Raw genomic sequence first — 14,404 nt, forward strand, 5'->3', positions numbered from 1 at the left:
CGCTTTCCCCCTACAACCCGAAACCGGCTGCGCATATGCTGTGCGGAGCTCGCGGGGAGCACGTTGGGTCAGAGATGGCTGCGCCTGGGAGTGTGGAGGAGATGCGGAGCCGCGTGGTCCTGGGCGAGTTCGGCGTGCGCAACGTGAGTGGGGGGCGGCTCAGCACCAGCACGTCGCCGTGGAGTGGGTGGTGTTACCGGTCTGAGAGGAGCCCGTGCCGGCTGCAGTGCCTGAAGGGCTGTCCCCTCGAGGAAGCCCAAGCCTAGGCGGGTCTACTCTGAAGTAAGTCCCATTGTAGGCAATGGGGCTTACTCCCAGGTAAGCATAGTTAGGATGGCAGCCTAAGCCTGCTTCGAGTCCCATCCTGTGCAGGTCTACTCTGAGCTAAGTTCCATTATAGCCAATGGGACTTACTCCCAGGTAAGCATGGACAGGATGACAGCCCAGGCGTACTTAGAGTCTCATCCTATGCAGACTTACTCTGAAGTAAGTCCCATTATAGGCAATGGGGCTTACTCCCAGGAAAGTGTTGCTAGGATGGCAGCCTTCCTCTGTGTGGCTGCTGATCACGAATGGGTTGCAATGTGCTGTATAGTGCTAGAACTAATGGGTTGCGATGGATTTGCATTTGTAGTTCTGTCATAGGAAGAGCTCTTTGAAGCCTATCTCCTGCCCTTGCACAGGGTTTCGCAACCAGTGGTATGGGTATCACCACCAGTGGTACTTGAGGTGGCTTCTGCAGGACCCCTGGACGCCTGCCGCACAGCAGTGAGACTAGGAACGCAACACAACAAATGACAAATGGTAGGAGGCTCTGCTCAGCAGGCAGAGCTCCAAAGCTTGCTTTTCCATGCTTGAGAAAGCCCTCCTGCCCACCCTGAGCCTCTTCCTGGTGTTTGTCCCGTCACATCTGGCCTCCCAACCCAGAAGTAACTGGCGATGATGTCCTCGCCAGTTACTTCCAGTAGTACTTTGAACAGGTACTTTGGGCAGGAGATCTGGTCTAGAGGGTAGAGCCTCTGTTAGCCGGAAGATAACATCAGAAGGCCACCTGTTCGAGGATGCCGCAGCTCCCTGAACGGCTGAGAATGGCGAGACCTTGAAGCAGCTGACAAGCCCAGCTGAGTTATTCCACCTGCTCTTGGTGTGAGCAAGAAGCGTCTTGGCTGCCCTCCATGTGAGAGATGGAGCTGCTTGTCAGCCTGCGTGGAAAAACCGGAGGCCAGGAGTGAGACCAAACCAGGAAGATCCATCTGAAACGTTGTTAGTTCTTGAACGAGAGAATCTCTTTGTTTGTAAAAAATCCCCTTGAGGAAATTAGAAACGCCTGCCTATGTAAACCAGGCAGTAACCTGGTTAGAAACGCCTGCCTATGTAAACCTTTATTTATGCCTTGAATAAAGTCAGAAGAGTAATCCGATGACCAGAAAGGTGCCTTTCTGGTCTTTCATACAGTGGTGCCTTGCAAGACGAATGCCTCGCACACCGAAAAACTCGCAAGACAAAAGCGTTTTTGCGATTTGTTCTGGTGATTCGCAAGACAAATTTTTCTATGGTCGTGCTTCGCAAGATGAATTTTTCTATGGCTGTGCTTCGCAAGATGAATTTTTAAAATTAAAAAGTTGAAGTTTTGTGCTTGAAATTTTTGAAATCCTCTGTACAGTATGTATGCCTTTAAAAAGCACTTAATAAACACTTTGTAAACCAAATTTGACTTTGTTCTGACTTTTTTTGCCCATAGGAACGCATTAATTAAATTTCAGTGCATTCCTATGGGAAACCGTGCTTCGGAAGACGAAATTTTCGCAATATGAAACGACTTGCAGAATGAATTAATTTCGTCTTGTGAGGCACCACTGTACCTAGTTAGTTAGTTGGGTGTGGACCATGTGACATGGTACGGCGGAGGACGAATGTTAAGGAACAGTGCACTGGGGGCTGTCCATCTTTGGTACTTTTCATGCAGTGGCTGAATGTTCACCTGCCACTGATGTTGTAGCAGTTATCTACACTGAGCAGGAGGTTGGACTGTAGATCATCTCTAAGGTCATTTGCATCTCTAACATTCTGTGGTTCTACATTTATTTAAAACTTTTATGCTCTTGCATTCGAAGTGCCCAAAGCTGGTTTAGAGGATGCACTGAAAAGCAATACAAACAATCAAAATTAAAAGTGTACGAAGGTACAGTAATACCATGTGTGGGCTGAATAATTGAAACTGCTGCATTTGTGCGTGTCGGTGAAGCGTATCGTATCTCTTCACATAACACAAGTTCTCATCTGTGCAGTTTGATTTGTGGTGGTTTTTTCCCCACATGCAGGTGATTACTTACTGCAGTCACTGATTGACTACTACTATGTGTAGCAACTCAGTGCTACTTGGGAAGCACCCAGGGTTTAGAACCTTGGTGCCTGAGGGAAAGTGCTAAAAGCAGAAGCACTCTGAGGGTTTGAAAGTTAGAACTAGAGCAGCAAGGAGTAAGAGCAATGAATGAGACACAGCAGACATTCAAAGAGTTGATGCAGGGAGAGCGGAGCCGGAAGTAGGACGGTATGAGATTGAGAGAGAAGTCCGTCCTCCCGGCTAGCTTCCTCAGACTTTTATTCATTCTCAAAACACATGATGCAAAACTATGCAATAGGGGAATTACTGAAGGTTGCTGAAATCTGCACTGCTAAGAAACCTGCTGGCTCTGGCTTGACCGCGATACACATTCCTGAGATATGTGCTTCTTCATAACATCCTCTGTTAACAGGCTCTGGGCGAAGACTCAGCAACTGGCCCATTCTGGTGTGCCTGAGTGGGGGGGCAGCAGGTTTGCCTGCCTACCGGTTGCCATGTTACCAAGGCTAAGCCCAGCGCTTGTGTAGATAATCACTACAACTATGCACGAATGAACTTGCATATGCACCAACTCTCCTAATAGCTCTGTAAAGTCAGTCTCTGTTGACAACCTCTCATTGCTTTTCCAGGTCCACACGACAGACTTTCCTGGGAATTACTCGGGATATGATGATACTTGGAATAAAGAGAAGTTTGAAAAGGTGGGAACTTCTGATGCTAGAAGCTTTGAGCGCTTCTTCTCCCCCACTTCCACACATCTTGGGCTTTTTGTATCTGCTCCAGACCTATTAGAATGTCCAGTGTTTTGTTGGTGTTGTCTATTTCTGTAACTTTGTACAGGCAATACGAGGGTGTCTTGAAATACCGTAGGGACCCCATATCCACAGAACCCATATCCGCGAATTGGGTCTTGGGGGGCCCCCAGCGCATGCATGCACCCCCTTTAGAGGTGAGGGACCATGGGACAGGTGTTCGCCTGTATCAGCAGTTTCAGCTATCCAAAACAGAATCCCCTGTGGATAAGGTAATATGCCTGTAATTGCATATTTCGAAATGCTGTCTGTATGGTGGATGACACTGGGTCTCCATACAGTATGCTTATCACCTGTACCGCATGTGATCCAGTTGTTGCAGTCCTTGCAGCTGAAAGCAGACTTTAGTATTTTTGTGTTCCATCAGATCTTGTGGTAGCCTAAACATTTTCTCTATCATTCATTGTTTCCCAAACTATGGGTCAGGATCTACCAGTGAGTCACGAACTGACTTTTAACGGGCTGCAAAAGGTTTTTGAAACATTAAAAAAAGCTTTTCCAGCCCAGTTGCCCAGTTTCCAGAAGAAAATGGTTAGCTGGAATGCTAACCTGTGATATGAGGTAATCTTTATACAGGTCCAGCCTATTTATACATGGATTTTTTATACATGGATTTAACAGGAATGGTCCCTGGAAATGAGAAGGAGTGTGCTGATCCCTGGAGAAGGGAAAAATGCACCCCTTTAAAATCAGTTTGAAAAACTTAAGTCTTTTAACAATAGCCTCCTTAATGAGAGAGAGAGAGAGAGAGAGAGAGAGAGAGAGAGAGAGAGACACGCACACGCACACGCACGCATGCACGCACGCACGCTGACAATCCATCAATCCTTCCCTCCCCAGCGGACTCCTCCCTTCCCCCTGAGCATATGAAAGAAAGGTGATCATTTTGCATTGCCCAAGGGAGGGCACCAGGATGCAGGTCTCTTGTTATCAGGTGTGCTCCCTGGGGCATTTGGTGGGTGGCTGTGAGATACAGGAAGCTGGACTTAGATGGGCCTATGGCCTGATCCAGTGGGGCTGTTCTTATGGAGGGGCTGAGTAAGCTCTCAGCTCCTTGTAAGCTCTTGGAGGATGACTGATTGATGGATTGTCCTCTTAATGACTCTTATCTTACATCACAAAGGTCAGCAAGGCTGTTTTAAAATCACTGGAGCAAAGAAACTTTGTTTTTTAAATTGATTTGCTATAGTGCATTTTTTTGCCATCCAAGTGAGTACTTGGAACTGAACCCATGAGAATAATTAGTTTCAACCTGTACCCCCAAATGAAAATGTGACATTTTCTCTAGTAATTGGCATGCTGTAGAATAGATCACATGTGAACTCGGTTTCAGCCTTTTTTGGACTCAGAAGTCCCTAATTGCACATCTTGCTCTCCAATTCAGCCTTCTGGGTACCTTGGAATGCCTGTAAAGATTTGGGGGAACAGTCCTTGAAATCTATTTCTAGGGAGAGTCTAGCACTTGTCTACTCACTTATACTATCTGTAAGGTCTCTAACAGCCTTGGGAGCACAGAACCTGATTATTATTGGTTGATAATTTATTAATAATAAATACAAATATTACTTTCTAGATCTCTTTTTGGGTTGTTTAGTGGGTCGTGACAGATTGTCATTTTAAAAAGTTGTCCAGGTGCTATGGGGAGCACTGATATAGATTGATCAAATATATTGTTGGTTATTTGTCATGTTTTCATCCATGCAAGTTAAGAGATAAATTTTTGCAGTTCTATGCTTGCAGGCTGTGCCTGATTTGAAACTGTATCCCTCTCTTGTTCCCACAGAATTTCAGAGTAGACCTGGTCCACATGGATGAAAACACTCTGGAGTTCGACATGGTGGGGATTGATGCAGCCATTGCTAATGCTTTTCGACGCATCTTACTTGCTGAGGTATGCATTTGGTTTGCTTAGCAAATAATGGGTCACATCCCAGAAAGCTTACTTGGGAGTAAGCCCCATTGAACTCAGTGGGACTTATTCCTGAGTAGACATGAAGAGGAATGCACTGTAAGACTAGTAGGAATATGTGGCATTAGGCAACCAAAAGACAAGAAATGACAGATTTTTTTTCTGTTGCCTAGGTTCCAACAATGGCTGTTGAGAAAGTCTTTGTGTTCAATAATACCTCTATTGTGCAGGATGAAATCCTGGCACATCGCTTGGGATTGATCCCAATCCATGCAGATCCTCGTCTTTTTGAATATAAGAGTGAAGGTGAGATCATGTAGGAGTGATTTGTGAATGATCTGAATTTGCTAGATGGGACCATCTCCCCAAAATGCATATATCTAGTCAAGGCAGAGGTCACTCAGGGAGCCTTCAATGTCTTCTTTTCTCTTTACAGAAGATGATTGTGATGAAATTAACACTCTGCAGTTCCAGTTGAAAATAAAGTGCAGTAAGAACCCTCAGGCAGCCAAAGAGTCATCTGACCCTAATGAATTGTTCATCAACCATAAAGGTAAAATAACTGTGCAAAATCCCCTCTCTAGGCAACGCCTTTAGCCCTGCCATTTACATTGTCATTCAGTCATTATGAAACTGACTGTCTTCTCCCCTTGTAGCTGTAAAGGGGGTGAAGTATGCCAGCCTTTGCGAGTTACTTCAAGCCTCCTCCCTTTTCCTGTTTGGTTGTGAAGAAGGGAGTCAGAGTTGATTCAGATTCAGTGTGATCTGTGGCTATCTCTTTTCACAGTTTACAGCAAGCACATGGAATGGGTGCCTTTGGGATCTCAGGCAGACAACCTAAATGCCAACTTCCGTCCTGTACATGATGACATCCTCATCGCTCAGTTGCGTCCTGGCCAAGAAATCGATGTGCTTATGCACTGTGTAAAGGGCATCGGTGAGAAAGTTGGTGTGCTGGTGAAGGGTTGGGAATGGGTCTAACTTTTTTGAAGTATGAGTCAACAAAAAGGAAGATTGGGAAGCTGATATTTGCTCTAGGTACTGGGTCATCTAAGGCAACTTTCTGTGTAATCCTTTATGAGGTCACTGTGTCTGCTTTGGTTGAAAGGCATTCTGGTTTACAGGCCACCTACTAACCTCCTGTGGTTCCCCTTTACTACATGGAACAGGGTTGTTGCTGGTCTGTGAAGCCTTTTAGTTAGAGAATCTGTGTTGGTCTTTTAAACTGAAGATTTGCCTGCTTGCTCATATTTGCCTACTTGACATTGCTAGCTTTTATTTTAATAGTCCAAAATGCATTTTTGCCAGACAGAAAAGAACAGCCCAAGCTTTACCATTACCATGACAACAGTAATCCTCTTCCTCCCTCCTCCCCACCCCGTTTGCCAATCAACCTTAAAATGCCTTTATGTGCTTGGGAAGAGAGTACTCAGACTGCTTTTCCTATTCTAGAAAGCTACTGAAATGCTAATTAACCATGTTGTCTGGTAGAAAATTGATCTGTAATTTTTCTATCGGTTTTCCATGGGGAGTGAAAACATAATAGCATGTTTCCCTGACTTGTAAGATATTGCTTGGTTTACATCATGGGGGGAGGGTCTTTCCTGATGGGTTGAGGTCTCAGAGGAATCTCATTTAACCCATTTTTGCCTGGCTTGCAGGTACACATTTGGTCCTTGTTGCATATATACAACATTGGGCAGAAATGGCTTAAGCCCCATTTAAACGATGGTTCAAGGAATCTCTTCATTCTGTCTGATTCCTGCATAAAAGATCACATGGTTAGGCTGGAGCTGCTTCAAGGGCTGTGTTTACACGGCCAGCTTGGAACAGCTTTCAAATGACTTGAATGAGAAATCTTGTAGAAATCTGGTAACTGAAGCAGATTGTTTTTCCCATATTATATCTTTCTCTTCTACACTTTGTCCAAAGAATTGAATGGTGTACATGTTCCTCCCTCTGTTAGTTACAACAACTGTATTGATCAGGCTGAAAGATAGGACTGAACCAAGGGCACCCAATAAGCATTATGGCCGAATGGGATTGTGAACCTTTGTTTTCTTGCTCCCAAATCCAGTGCTCTAGCCACTACACAGCACTTTTCCCTGTATACCATTATGCAGTGGAGAGAGTGAGCTAGATTTAGCAATTTATATTATGTTTTGAATTCCGTATGACTTTAGTTCTTAATAAACCATTTTTATTAACTGCATTAGGACCCAAACCAGCATAGCCCTGGCAGCTGGTGTGCTGCCCTGGCAAGTGCTATCATGCGAGTTCGGAACTTTGATTCGCCATTGGTGGTAAGGATTCTGTGCTGGCAGAAAGGCCAATGCCAATCGGCACTGGGTTTCAGCGCAGAGAAGATTTCTTCTCCAAGCGTCGGGCAGCAGGGAGGCTTTTCAGGGTGAGAGAGGGTGGAACTGGCAGAGGGCAGATAGGCCAGAGGGAGGGTTGCAGCAAAGGTTGCCACTGAATCCAAAGTCCCCTCCTGAGCTGTTCTGCCTGACACACTAAATAGTGGGTTTTGCCTGCTAAATAGTGGGTGTAGAGCCAAGGAGAGCTATTGGCAGCAGTGAAGCTTGATACAGGGTAAGGGAACATATGTTCCCTTACACTAAGGAGGCACTGGTGGGTAGTCTGGCTCCACCTACTGGACCTTCAGATTGGGCTACCTATTTGTCTATGATCTTATACCCTTTGTGCCTACCTGTTAAAATACAGTTCTGAGTACTAATGACAAGCTGATATTTGGTTTCTGCCAGTTAATGACCAATTTGGTGTGGTGGAAGGGACAGCCATGCATGTATCCATAATGGCCCAGGAAATGGGCTGAGGATGCATGACTGGTGGTTTACTTTTTTAATAAATAAAAACAAAAAACCGCACATAAATCTGCTTGGATCCAGTGAAAGAAACTTGTCATGTTTTCTTGTCTTGAAAATCCTCTTTCTTTAGGTAAAGATCATGCAAAGTTTTCTCCAGTGGCCACAGCCAGCTACCGGCTATTGCCAGAGATAACGCTACTGCAACCTATTGAAGGAGAAGTAGCTGAGAGGCTGAAGAAGTGCTTTTCTTCTGGAGTAATAGAAATCCAAGAAATCAAAGGTCTCTAGTGCCAAATTCCCATATAAAAAAATTACAAGATGAATTTATGAAAGTGAAAAAGCAGTAAGACTTGAATTCAGTCAATGGTACTGATGGGCTGTGTAAATTTTGTGGTCCTTTCTCTGTCTCCTATTTACTAATTTTCTCATGAGGAGGTGTACGTTGTATTTGGCACATAGTGATGACTGGAAATAGGTCCTAATTCATTGAGAAAGTTCTGTCAAAACAGCCCACCTGCTCTGGATCTTATGTGTTGATTTCTTTTTCTAGGGAAGAAAGTGGCAAGAGTGGCCAATGCTCGGTTGGACACATTTAGTAGAGAGATTTTTCGTCATGATGATCTGAAAAGTCTTGTGCGCTTGGCGCGAGTGCGAGATCACTACATCTGTGAGTAACCCTTTAAGCACTTGTTAGTGGCTGTTTAAGTGACTGTTAGTGGCACATTTCATTTTGTGACATTCTGCTGCTCAGAATGCTTGTGTAGTTGGGGAAATGATTTGACACAAATACTTGTATCATTTTGGGCATGAGATAAATATTGTACCATTCTGAATTTCATTTTAATTGAATATTAGGGGGTTGTGGTGCTTGTAGAAGCATAAAGACTTACGAAAAGGAACTGTATTTCCCAAAAAGGAATTCATCCTTTTCCAGTTGAGAATTTATATAGGGTTCTGAATATTTGGGGATGAAAATAAGGGTATGATATAATCACACACTTAAAAAAAAATACTTCTTGGTTATCATGGCTGCAACCACATAGGGCTTGATGTTTAATATGTTTCTGTAGTCTCTGTAGAGTCGACAGGTGTCCTGCCTCCAGATGTATTGGTGAGTGAAGCAATCAAGGTGTTAATGGGAAAGTGCCAGCGCTTCTTAGAAGAGCTGAAATCCATCCAGAAAAAATAAGAACAGAAACTTCTTCAGAGCAAGCACGTGCTTATTTGGAATCTCTACAGTCTTGAAGGATCACTTCCTACCAAGCCTGAATCAGCTAGTACGTAACTACCTCCACCATAGATGTCGAATAAGAGCCAGCATCTGTGTGCTTCTATTTTTTGGGTACTCAACTGAGCCGGAGTTGAAAATGGAGGGTTATAATGTCACACTGCATTATAACTGCTTTTTTGAATGACCAAAGTACTTGGGGGACGGGTTTCCCTTCAGATATCCTATAGAAGGATTAAGGGACTGAATATGTGAGCAGGTGAGTTTCTAATAATACATCGCAAAGCCTCCCACACTAGCTTACCCTGAAGTCTATATCTCCTAAGGAAAACAGACCGATGAATTACTTGTAAAGTAGGTCTTTGTTAACCTCCTTAGAGATGTGTGGTACACATCAGGTTAGCAACTGCCTACCTTCTGACTGTTTCAAGAGTATAATTTTTAAGAGTACAGCTACCTTACTTTTGTTGCTCCTGCCTACTAAATATGCCAAAGATACTTTGAGTTTTAACCCATTTTTGCCCTGCCTACAGTTGTACACGTTTGGTCCCTGTTGCATATATGCAGCATTGGGCAGAAAAGCCTTAAAGGGTCTGACTTTGTTCAACAGAAACTTGTTGAATTGGGAATGGAGGAAAGGTGGATGTAGGAGAGACAGGGATCATATTCCTGCTTTGATAATGAGATGGTGAGTCTTGCTTGTTTTCTCTTGTAACTTGAGTATTAAATATTTGAGTTAGGAGTGCTTATCTTGGAGCTCTGAATAACCTGGTCTTCTTTAGAACAGCACCAGTGTATTGGTAGTCCACTGCTCAGCTCTTAAGTCTGCCCATGACTTAAAACTGCCCATGAGCAGTTTTTCGATCTCTGTGTTAATTTTAGGTGCATTTTCTTTGACTAGCTTACTAATGTGCATAAGCCAAAGGGAATCTGGATTCAAGGTCTTGAATTCAAAGTTAGCAAGGCTTGTTCTCTTTCCCCTTCAAGTTTAAATTATGTTTCACTGTAGAGGGGAATTTAATTCTATAACCAGAGTAATAATACGTTTGGATGTATACTTTCACATAATTTTCACAAATATTCTCACTTAGAATGTGTGCAAGTGGTATAGTGATTAGTGTCAAATTAGGACTTGGCAAACTTTGGTTCATTTCCTGTCTCTACTACTATTCTGCTGTGCATGATTAGGAACCCCTTTGGCTTCTGCTGCCTTTGAGCACTTGCTTAAGGTACTCAACTTGTCTCTCTACCAGAATAGGGCACAGAATGGGCAAATAGATCTGAGAGTTTTGTCTTTCCCTCCTGATACCATTCTGAATAAATTGCTCAAACCTTTTTGCTGTGCCAGGCTTCTTCAATCACAACCAGTTTACCCTAGGCAGCTGAAAACATATCAGTGCTGTCTCTTCTCATATGCATGCAAAGGTAGATTCCAAAGTGAAATGGTATGTGCAGAGAGCCAGCAACTAAAATGCATATTTAAGAACAAACTTATCAACTTGCTTTCAACATTCAGAACAAAGGAAACTACAAGTGTCCTAACCATGCAGCCTTTTGAGATCTCCATCAATTTATATTGAGGCCAGAATTAAGGTTGTTTTAGCAGCTAACAGTGTGGCAACTTCTGTTCTTGAAGAGCTTAGTTAATTATGAAAGCTTTGGACTTGGACTAAGGCTGCAGTCCAATACTTATTGAACTCAATAGGCTTACTTCTGTGTAGAGATGCCTAGGATTACAGTGCTAGTTACTGATCTTGACCTCAAATTCAAGGTTATTCAGATTTATTAGCTCAATTACAAGTCTGACAATGGGAGATTGAATTAAATAGCTTTTTGAAGCTTTAACGAATTCTAATTTTACTGCTTTAACATTACTAATTTGATATTTTTACCACAGTGAGAAAAGTACTGGTGTCTAAAATTCACACATAGTTTTCTTGCTATCTTAACCCATTTTTGCTTTGCCTACAGGTGTACACATTTGGTCCCTGGTGTGTATATGCAACATTGAGCAGAAAGGGCTTAAGGGGAATTGGTACTAAGCCAGAATGAAAACAGTCACAATAATATGTATAAAAACAGAGACCTTTACTGATAGTCAGAAGTGAATCACAATCTGTTCAAACAGAACCTTCCTACAAAACTCCTTAAAATTAATTTTTAATGTTTCTATCATGGTCATAGAAAGTTAAAAAATGACACAATACAGTAGCCTAGGCTCCAAAGCTTTATCAGGGTTATTAGGTTTTTATTAAGTTTCATCAAGATAAAGGCCAGAATGGACAGAGAACAACAAGGAAGGTGGCAGGAGCTGAATGCCATCTTAAGCCCTGCTTCTTCCAATCTTCTTCTGGCTATGACACCATGATTGTACTTTCCAGTCAAATTACTGTAGTTAATCAAAGACCTAGTTATCAGGGAATTAGCATTGAAACTGGTTCCTTCAGATTTAAACCATCTGGCAGTTTTTGGATTCTTGGCCTATTTCCACCACAAGGCCCAGTTCAAACCAGTATTACAGAGAATTATCCAGAATTCTGCAACAATGCACATTCAAATGCAGAATTTTAGCCTTTGTGGGAAGCCACTCTTAAATATTCCAAACCAGCACAAAACAGCCCTGGTTGCTGCCTTTTAGAATATTCAGTTCCAAGTGCTTAGGCTCAACGTGGACCTATCTGCCATGATTATGGTTCACTCCAAGCCTCCTGTGCATAGTCAAGCCCAACAGTAAAATAAAACTTACTACCAGTCTGACCTTTCCTGTTGGTGGGATACCTTACCAAGGGAGAAAGACAACTTGGAAATTAAACTCAGTGGAGATGTAAGTGTGCACAAATGCTCAGTGCACATATTTGAGTTCTTAGGGAAGCAGGAGTCCTTTGTTAGTGTCATAGTGGGACAGGCACAGTGTAGGTATCTTAAAGAAAGAATGTCAGATTTACTGGGGCCTCTGACAAAATGGTGCCTTCACAAGGAAAGCATATGCATGGGTGAAGGATAGCTCTTAAAAAACTGGCCCAAAGATTGTTGGTGTTAAGTTGTCCTAAGGCCTCTGTGCTTGATAGGTGCACTCCATCCAGAGAAACCAACTGTGGAATCAAGGTGCATGTGGAGTGGGAAAAAAAGTCAGGGAGGCTTCCTCTACCAGATTGGACTGACTTTTTTGGATCATATCCCCTCTCCCATCAGAATGCAGATAGTCCAGTGATAGTTTTATCCGGGCTCAGGAGATGAGCAGACAAGATAAACCAATGGCTACTGTGAAAGAACACAAGATACAAAAGGAAGAGGTGGTAGTGAAAGTGTTCTGAACTTATAGCTCAAAGAGTGCAATGAGGGTTCCATCTTCGTTGTTATCCAGCAAGTCTGTTTCTAAGGTTGGTTTCACCTTTTTGAAAAGTGATGGGAGATTTCTGATATGAACTTCCTTCCGGAATTGTTCCCCTAAGGGCTTCTGTGAAGAACAAAAAGAAAAAGGCTAGAGACTGCATACACATAACATTCCACTACAATATTTTCTGATATCTAAACAATAAACCTATCCTGTGCCAACAGGTCCCACTGTAAGATAATATAGTCGGCCCTCAGAGGAAGGTTGGGGACCTGTGTTGAGTCGAACCCTCAGATAACTTTAGTCAACCTGTACTGCCAAGATGAACCATCTCTCCAAGTGGTAATTCTTGGATTCTCAGCTTTGTGCAGTACCTTCTGTGACTGCAGTGTGCAATCAATCAAGGCATTAGGCTTTCATGCAGCATTAGGCTTTCAGGGAAAGTACCCCCACCCTATTTACCTTTTTGCTGTATAATAGAATGTGTATTGTGTTTTCAATCTTTGATACTATCACAGAGCTATCTGTGGGACCTATACACCTAGGCCTCTAACATAACTGTTACAAGATCAGGTACTGTACTCAGAGAACTTGTGACAGAAGAGAGCACGTGCAGGAAACGGTCAGAGAGCAAAATGGCACAATGCATTGTGCCTTTAACAATCTTTCTGTACTTCCTCTCCCTCTGGTTGACTCTGGGAGAATTTGGTAGGTCATAGCTGCCAAGGCTAAGGCTGAGAAGTCAGTCAGAGAGAAGCCACCTTGAAAAGCCTCTCTCCTTGATCTGTAAAATAGTTCCCAAAGCCTGGGGCTTTACCCAAAAACAAACAATAGCAAGAAGCTGGAGAAGAGTGACCAAACTGTTCCCTTATGAACCAAAATCAAGCAGGTAATCAAAATATCCAAGGACTGAATAATGTGGGAAAAGTAAATGGAATGGGTAATGGGATGCAGAGGATCAAAAGTGAAACTTATACCAATAGAAAATAGAGTAAAATCTTTGGATGCTAATTGCTGGATACTTTTCCCTATCTTTCATTATTCACACTGGGGGGGGGGAAGGAATCCAGTTCCTGCACTTCTATAAGGAATAGGTGAGCCTTTTGTTAATACCCAACCATGGTAGGTCAATGATGAACCAAAAGCAACAACCTCAAGCAGTTGGGTGCATTAACTTAAAAATCTAGAGTTGATTATGTCATTGGATCAACTGGATAAGTTAGGACCACATGGGCATCCCATGTTACCCCAAGTGGGCACAACTACCCAATCAGTGGGCACATAATATCAGTAAGAGGGTTGGCAGAATAATTGTTTGAAAGTGAGTCAGTCAAGAAAATACCCAATCCACATAAGATTGGAGAGGTTGGGGGCAAAACTGAAATTTAATTCAAATGAGAGAGGCCTTCCCAGCTAAGAGACCTCCTGCTCTAGCAAGTTCACCTGTTCTGTAGGGAGTAGCACTCCCCTTAAAGGACCATGTTCACAGCCTGGACATTCTTCTAAGTCTATAAAGGAATGTATATTTCAGTGTATATTTATACTGTGAGTTGCTCTTGGTCTTTGTTCTCCCTTTGTGCTGTACATGTTGGTTTTATGCTGCGTGGTATTCTTCTATGATTTCGCTGTTTTGTGGTATTTTTAAAAAGGTTTTTTTACTATTGTAATCTGCACCAATTCTTGTTAGAATGAGGTGAGATATAAGTCTTATAAAATAAAATATGGCATTACTGGCAACAACTGGCATTACTATGTGGTAATGGTGCTAAATTCAAAAAGGACAAGGGCTACAGTAGGATGGTGGCTCAGCAGCTTTTAGGATACTGAGACAGTTGTTTTGAGGGGTTTAGGAGTTTCCAGATATAGGGGAAGAGCAGCAAAAATGGGGGGGGGGGGAAGCTGTGGTTTTCACCACAGAACTCTCTTAAGGTATCTTAATATTGCTGTTG

The 14,404-nt window shown here is 42.9% G+C and overlaps 2 protein-coding genes across 5 annotated transcripts in view; one reads left to right on the top strand and one right to left on the bottom strand.

Annotated features, from left to right (window-relative positions):
• Window positions 1–52: 52 nt before the first annotated feature.
• POLR1C (RNA polymerase I and III subunit C) lies at window positions 53–13,456 on the top strand. 3 transcript variants are annotated; one of them, XM_066618505.1, is made up of 9 exons: window positions 53–143; window positions 2,974–3,045; window positions 4,940–5,047; window positions 5,239–5,371; window positions 5,502–5,618; window positions 5,853–6,002; window positions 8,024–8,173; window positions 8,444–8,560; window positions 8,964–13,456. In XM_066618505.1, the coding sequence occupies exons 1-9, from the start codon at window positions 75–77 to the stop codon at window positions 9,080–9,082; spliced, it is 1,035 nt and encodes a 344-aa protein (XP_066474602.1). In that variant the 5' UTR covers window positions 53–74; the 3' UTR covers window positions 9,083–13,456. The 3 variants fall into 3 exon arrangements, with proteins under 3 accessions (XP_066474602.1, XP_066474611.1, XP_066474621.1); XM_066618514.1 differs by having other exon boundaries at window positions 5,505–5,618; XM_066618524.1 differs by lacking the exon at window positions 8,024–8,173.
• XPO5 (exportin 5) overlaps window positions 11,191–14,404 on the bottom strand; it is a 54,497-nt gene continuing 51,283 nt past the window's right edge. For both annotated transcript variants that reach the window (XM_066618492.1, XM_066618482.1), the window contains one exon: window positions 11,191–12,578. In XM_066618492.1, coding sequence (XP_066474589.1) covers window positions 12,438–12,578 — 141 coding nt within the window. In that variant the 3' untranslated portion in view covers window positions 11,191–12,437. The remainder of the gene's footprint in view (window positions 12,579–14,404) is intronic.

This window comes from Tiliqua scincoides, chromosome 1 (assembly GCF_035046505.1).
Source record: "Tiliqua scincoides isolate rTilSci1 chromosome 1, rTilSci1.hap2, whole genome shotgun sequence".
Lineage (NCBI taxonomy): Eukaryota > Metazoa > Chordata > Lepidosauria > Squamata > Scincidae > Tiliqua > Tiliqua scincoides.

What these genes read in the sequence shown, in the direction of transcription:
- POLR1C (XM_066618505.1), top strand. Translation starts at nt 75, where the DNA reads ATGGCTGCGCCTGGGAGTGTGGAGGAGATGCGGAGCCGCGTGGTCCTG. An exon ending in GCGAGTTCGGCGTGCGCAAC is followed by an intron (nt 144 to 2,973) that starts GTGAGTGGGGGG and finishes TTGCTTTTCCAG; the next exon opens with GTCCACACGACAGACTTTCC. An exon ending in GACGCATCTTACTTGCTGAG is followed by an intron (nt 5,048 to 5,238) that starts GTATGCATTTGG and finishes TCTGTTGCCTAG; the next exon opens with GTTCCAACAATGGCTGTTGA.